Below are 6,586 nucleotides of genomic sequence, written 5' to 3'. Positions count from 1 at the left end.
CGGCGCTGCAAGGGGACGCGCAGACCACACCGATGACCATAGAGAGCTGCTGGAAAGGTGGCTGCTGGGTCGGACGCCCCCCTGGGTGCTGGGGGCGGGAAATGGGAGATATTGGGCTCTTTAGAAGGAATGAGGGGGCTGAGCGGGAAGGGAGTAGCATGTTTGGACTCTTGAGGTTGAAAAGAGGCGAGCGTGGGTGGTCGAGGTCCCTAAATCATTGCTTACACCCTAACCCTAAACTCAGCTGCTTTCTTGTCCAACATAGGGTTCCCAGAGCTGGACTGGAGCCCCGCTTTACAGCACGAGGAAGTACCCTTCGAGGCAGGTGAGTGTATAGAAAAGGGAGGTCCAGAGCCGGGCGGTGGTGGCGCACGCCTTTAATCCCAGCACTCGGGAGGCAGAGGCAGGTGGATCGCTGTGAGTTCGAGGCCAGCCTGGTCTACAAAGTGAGTCCAGGACAGCCAAGGCTACACCGAGAAACCCTATCTCGAAAAAACAAAAACAAAAATGGGAGGGCGAGGTCCTGACACACCAGAGTTGAGCGTTCAGCCCCCCAGCCCCCGCTAGCGAGGCTAGGACTGGGGGCACCTGCATCCTCAAGACGATATGGGCGCCCTTCCCCTAAAACTTCCAAAGGTGGGTGGGTGGGACTAAGATCCCTGGGCTCCCCCACATTTAAGGTCCATCCTCTTCGCAGAGCCTGTTGCTGCTCACCCCCTTCCGTGGTCGCGAGACTGGACAAACCTGGGGTGCAGCACCTCGGACCCGTGGAGCTGCGCATCACAGCCGCCGGGCCCCGCCCCTCCAGGCACGAGTCCCTCCCCGTCGGTTGGCTTCGAAGCGGGGACGGACCAGAATCCCGCCACCTCGGCGGGAGGGGGACCCCCCTCGTGGTCGTCGCACCCTCCTCCGGCCACCTGGAGCGCTGCCAGCTGGGACAGTTCTGTGCGCCCCAACGGAGCCACCTACTGGGACGATGGCCTGTCGGGGGAAGCGCGCGCGGGCTGTCAGACGTCGTCGTGGGGCGGGTCCGCGGGTTCGGACTACGCCGCCCCGTGGGACGCCGGGCTGCAGGGCTGCAGCGTCCCTTGCGAGGGGCACCAGGGTCCACCGTTCAGCACGCCCTCCAGATCGAGCCAGCGGTCCGATCGGGCCACCTGGACTCGCCACCACCCCAGAGCCAACCACCGAGGTGAGTGGCTGCAACCCGCAGAGGAGGTGGTGACGTCAGATGGCTGAGGATGAGGCCCTGGACACCTTGCGGGGGGGGTGGGGGTGGTGGTGGGGGGTCTGGGTCTTGGAAACTTGACAGCGGAGGGGGGGCGAGGTTATGTGTCTGAAGCGGAAAGGCGGAAGGGGGTGAAGAGGACGCTGGAGAAGCAGAGGTTAGGGGTTGTGTGAGAGGAAAGATGCACATTCAGATGCTCGCGTCGTCAAGGCGGGGAAGCCAAATTCCTGAATTTTCCTAGATGGGCCTCAGCTGGCTGGGGTCCGTCAAACTGGCTCTCGGGTCTCTCTACTGTGGAGGGAGCTGAACTCACAGACCCGCCCCCGCCCCCCCCCAGAGGAGGGACAGAGATGGACTCCTGGGGTCCTAAGTCGGGACAACGTAAAGACTCACCGTCCTCCCGCCGCCCCCCTCCGTCCTCCCGCCGCCCCCCTCCGTCCTCCCGCCGCCCCCCCGCCCCGCGACTGCTAGGGTCGTCACCGCGGAGTATTCTGGGAAGCCTGTCGTTCACCTGCCTCTCTCCACCCTCTCAGGCCCGATTCAGCTCTGGCAGTTCCTCCTGGAGCTGCTCCACGACGGGGCGCGCAGCAGCTGCATTCGCTGGACCGGCAACAGCCGCGAGTTCCAGCTCTGCGACCCAAAAGAGGTAGGACAAGCCCTCAAGTGCCCCGAGATGCCTGCCGCCACGCCCCCCTCACCTCTGCCCGACTCAGCGGCTGACACCCACCCCCACCCATCACAGCGGCTAAGACCCGCCCACCCATCACAGAGGCTAAGACCCGCCCACCCATCATAACGCCTAAGACCCGCCCCACCCATCATAGCGGCTAAGACCCCCCCACCCATCACAGCGGCTAAGACCCGCCCACCCATCATAGCGCCTAAGACCCGCCCCACCCATCACAGCGGCTAAGACCCCCCCCACCCATCACAGCGCCTAAGACCCGCCCACCCATCACAGAGGCTAAGACCCGCCCCACCCATCATAGCGCCTAAGACCCGCCCCACCCATCACAGCGGCTAAGACCCGCCCACCCATCATAGCGGCTAAGACCCCCCCACCCATCACAGCGGCTAAGACCCGCCCCACCCATCACAGCGGCTAAGACCCGCCCACCCATCATAGCGCCTAAGACCCGCCCCACCCATCACAGCGGCTAAGACCCGCCCCACCCATCACAGCGGCTAAGACCCCCCCCACCCATCATAGCGCCTAAGACCCGCCCACCCATCACAGAGGCTAAGACACCCCCCACCCATCACAGCGGCTAAGACCCCCCCACCCATCATAGCGGCTAAGACCCCTCCACCCATCATAGCGCCTAAGACCCGCCCCACCCATCATAGCGGCTGAGACCCGCCCACCCATCACAGAGGCTAAGACACCCCCCACCCATCATAGCGGCTAAGACCCGCCCCACCCATCATAGCGGCTGAGACCCGCCCACCCATCACAGCGGCTAAGACCCGCCCCACCCATCACAGAGGCTAAGACCCCCCCCACCCATCATAGCGCCTAAGACCCGCCCACCCATCATAGCGCCTAAGACCCGCCCCACCCATCACAGCGGCTAAGACCCGCCCCACCCATCATAGCGCCTAAGACCCCCCCCCACCCATCACAGCGGCTAAGACCCGCCCCACCCATCACAGCGGCTAAGACCCCCCCCACCCATCATAGCGCCTAAGACCCGCCCCACCCATCACAGCGGCTAAGACCCGCCCCACCCATCACAGCGGCTAAGACCCGCCCCACCCATCATAGCGCCTAAGACCCCCCCCCACCCATCACAGCGGCTGAGACCCCCCCACCCATCACAGCGGCTAAGACCCGCCCACCAATCACAGCGGCTAAGACCCCCCCACCCATCATAGCGCCTAAGACCCCCCCCCACCCATCACAGCGGCTAAGACCCGCCCACCCATCATAGCGCCTAAGACCCGCCCACCAATCACAGCGGCTAAGACCCCCCCACCCATCATAGCGCCTAAGACCCCCCCGACCCATCACAGCGGCTAAGACCCGCCCCACCCATCACAGCGGCTAAGACCCCCCCACCCATCATAGCGCCTAAGACCCGCCCACCAATCACAGCGGCTAAGACCCCCCCACCCATCATAGCGCCTAAGACCCCCCCCCGACCCATCACAGCGGCTAAGACCCGCCCCACCCATCACAGCGGCTAAGACCCGCCCCACCCATCATAGCGGCTGAGACCCCCCCACCCATCATAGCGCCTAAGACCCGCCCCACCCATCACAGCGGCTAAGACCCGCCCCACCCATCACAGCGGCTAAGACCCGCCCCACCCATCATAGCGCCTAAGACCCGCCCCACCCATCACAGCGGCTAAGACCCGCCCCACATCACAGTGGCTAAGACCCGCCCACCCATCACAGCGGCTAAGACCCCACACACACACATCACAGCGGCTAACACCCCCCCCACCCATCACAGCGGCTAAGACCCCACCCACCCATCACAGCGGATAACACCCTCCCCCATCACAGCGGCTAACAACCCCCCACCCATCACAGAGGCTAAGACCCCACACACACACATCAATGCGGCTAAGGCCCCCCCACGTCGCAGCGGCTAAGACCCCCCACACCCATCACAGCGGCTAAGACCCCCCCACACCCATCACAGCGGCTAACACCCCCCAACCCCGTCCCTCTGACCTCGGGACTGCACCCTAGGTGGCCCGGCTGTGGGGCGAGCGCAAGAGGAAGCCGGGGATGAACTACGAGAAGCTGAGCCGAGGTCTGCGCTACTACTACCGCCGCGACATCGTGCTCAAGAGCGGCGGGCGCAAGTACACGTACCGCTTCGGGGGACGCGTGCCCGTCCTCGCCTGTCCCGGTGACGTGGGACACCTGCCAGGTGCAGAAAGCCAATAAAATAAATAAGTAAATAATAAAAAAAAACACCGTCGAACATGCTTGCTTGTTTGATTCTTTTCCACTGTCCTTTTTTTTCTTTTTTCTTTTTTCTTTTTTCTTTTTGTTTTCTGAGACAGATTTCCCTGTGTAGCCCTGGCTGGCCTGGACTCACTTTTTAGACCAGGCTGGCCTCGAACTCACAGCGATCCGCCTGCCTCTGCCTCCCGAGTGCTGGGATTACAGGCGTGCACTGCCACCGCCCGGCTCACTCTCTTTCACAGACCCTATGAGCCTGGGCTCCGACTCCATTAAGCCCCTAGACGGTCACTGTCTTAGTTCCTCCGCTAAGAGGACCGAGGAGCGAAGACCCCTCACATTGAGACCCCATTACCTACAAAGCCCAGCTCCCTCCCTGCTCTTCCTCCTCCAGGCCGGCTCTGCCCCCCACGCCCCACCCCACCAGCCGCCTTCGCTCTCTCAGCGCCTCCTGCACCTTCTCAATTTGGAGATTAGTTTTGGGGTAAGAAAGTCCGGTTATAGAGACGTTTAAAGAAATTGGACTCACTGAGGCTTGACACTAGTTTCTCCTCTCAAATTTATCTACAAATTTAACCGCCCCCCCCCAAAAAAAAAGTTTTACGTTAGATATATTAAGAGATTAGAAAGATAACCTGGCCAGGTGACGGTGGCGCACGCCTTTCATCCCAGCGCTCGGGAGGCAGAGGCAGGTGGATCGCTGTGAGTTCGAGGCCAGCCTGGTCTACAAAGTGTGTCCAGGACAGCCAGGGCTACACAGAGAAAACAAAACAAAACAAAAAAACAAAACAAAACGTGGGGTGGGGGTGGGGCGCTGGACAGACGGCTCAGAGGTTAAGAGCACTGTCTGTTCTTCCAAAGGTCCTGAGTTCGATTCCCAGCATGGTGGCTCAACAGCCATATGTAATGTGATCTGGCAGATCTCTGTGAGTTCGAGGCCAGCCTGGTCTACAAAGCGAGTCCAGGACAGCCAGGGCTACACAGAGAGACCCTGTCTCTGAAAAACCAAACATAAATAAATAAGTAAGTAAGTAAAAATAAAAAGCCTGCCTTGGAAGCAGCCCAACGTCACAGTTTGGCTCCTGACGCCACTGTGTCCCTGGCCATAGTCAGTCTTGGAGTGTGGCGAACTAACGAACCATCAATATCTCACTGAGTTTGGTGCTCGACTGGCAGTTCTTGTATTATAACAGCTTGCTATCCTAGCGCTCCGGAATCTGAGACAGGAGCATCAAGAGTTCGAGGCCAGCCTGGTCTACACAGCGAGTCCAGGACAGCCAAGGCTACACAGAGAAGCCCTGTCTCGAAAAACCAAAATCAAACGAACAAACAAACACCCGCAAACAGTCTAGGACATTTTCCCACCCCCACTCTGCAGACAGCCTCCCCGGCTGTCTTTTTCCTCCAGGCAGGTGGACAAGAAGCCATAGTTAGACGTCGGGAGCCTTTGGAGAGCAGCGCCATATCCTGATTGGACCGTCAAGAATAGTTTTTTTTTTTTGAGACAGGGTCTCTCTGTGTAGCCTTGGCTGTCCTGCACTCGCTTTGTAGACCAGGCTGGCCTCGAACTCACAGCGATCCACCTGCCTCTGCCTCCCGAGTGCTGGGATTAAAGGCGTGCGCCACCACGCCCGGCTCAAGAATAATGAGCAGGGATTTAGCCCAATAGGAGGCCGGATCTCTGTAGGAGTGGGCGTGGCCAGAGCGGCTTCTGGGCACGCCCCGCCCCGCCGCCCGCGCCCTGCGGCCACTCTATCCTCCGGGAGGACTCAGTTCGGCTCCTCCTCGCTCAGCTTCCGGCCAGCCGGAATTCCGCTTCCTGTCTGACATTGGCGTCTTTGCTGAGGGGTGACATTGAGCTAGCGCCGCTCCGGGGCGGTCTTTAGGTGAGCGTGAGGGGCCAGGGATCCGGGGAGGCCCAGGCCCGGGGCCCGAGACGCTGCGCAGGGCTTCCCGGGCGCCGGGAAGAGACTTCCGGCTGCCGGGGCTGCCGCAGGCCCCGGGGTCCATGGCAGCCTTTCGTGAGGATGCCCGGCCGCGTCCTGAGCACCCTGAGTTTACCTTGCTCCGTCTCCGGCCCTAACCAGACAGCGCGAGGCCGGCGGCTGTGAGGCGACCGGGGTGTGGACGCCGTAAATTGGACCGCGGCGGGTTTATTAGCCCAGGCGTGGCCGCCCGCGCGCGCGCCCCCCGAGGCCTTGCCCGGGTCCTCTCCCCGCAGCGTCCTCTGTGATCCGAGCTCTCAAAGTTGCCTCCGCCGCTGCGCCTGTTCACACCCCAACCCCCCGCCCGTCGTGGCACGGCCCCGGCGCCCCGCTTCTCGGGACCGCTTGGCGCCGGCCTGCGCGCCCCTGTGGCGCCAAGGTCGTCCGGATGCTCGCGAGCAGAGACATTTTCTCTCCGGTTCGGTGACGTCGGCTGTGTCGTCTCTACAGACGT

At 61.9% G+C, this 6,586-nt stretch overlaps 1 protein-coding gene across 1 annotated transcript in view; it reads left to right on the top strand.

Annotated features, from left to right (window-relative positions):
* Etv2 (ETS variant transcription factor 2) overlaps positions 1-4,129 on the top strand; it is a 4,330-nt gene extending 201 nt beyond the window's left edge. Inside the window, exons 2-6 of the mRNA XM_051162737.1 lie at positions 1-57; positions 266-325; positions 698-1,192; positions 1,762-1,874; positions 3,929-4,129. The exon at positions 1-57 is cut by the window's left edge and continues 30 nt beyond it. Coding sequence (XP_051018694.1) covers positions 1-57; positions 266-325; positions 698-1,192; positions 1,762-1,874; positions 3,929-4,129 — 926 coding nt within the window. The remainder of the gene's footprint in view (positions 58-265; positions 326-697; positions 1,193-1,761; positions 1,875-3,928) is intronic.
* Positions 4,130-6,586: the final 2,457 nt, after the last annotated feature.

This window comes from Acomys russatus, chromosome 19, assembly GCF_903995435.1.
Source record: "Acomys russatus chromosome 19, mAcoRus1.1, whole genome shotgun sequence".
NCBI classification, from domain to species: Eukaryota; Metazoa; Chordata; class Mammalia; order Rodentia; family Muridae; genus Acomys; species Acomys russatus.
The sequence above is the reverse complement of the archived record's forward strand: the minus strand, read 5'-3'. Positions and strand labels throughout refer to the sequence as shown.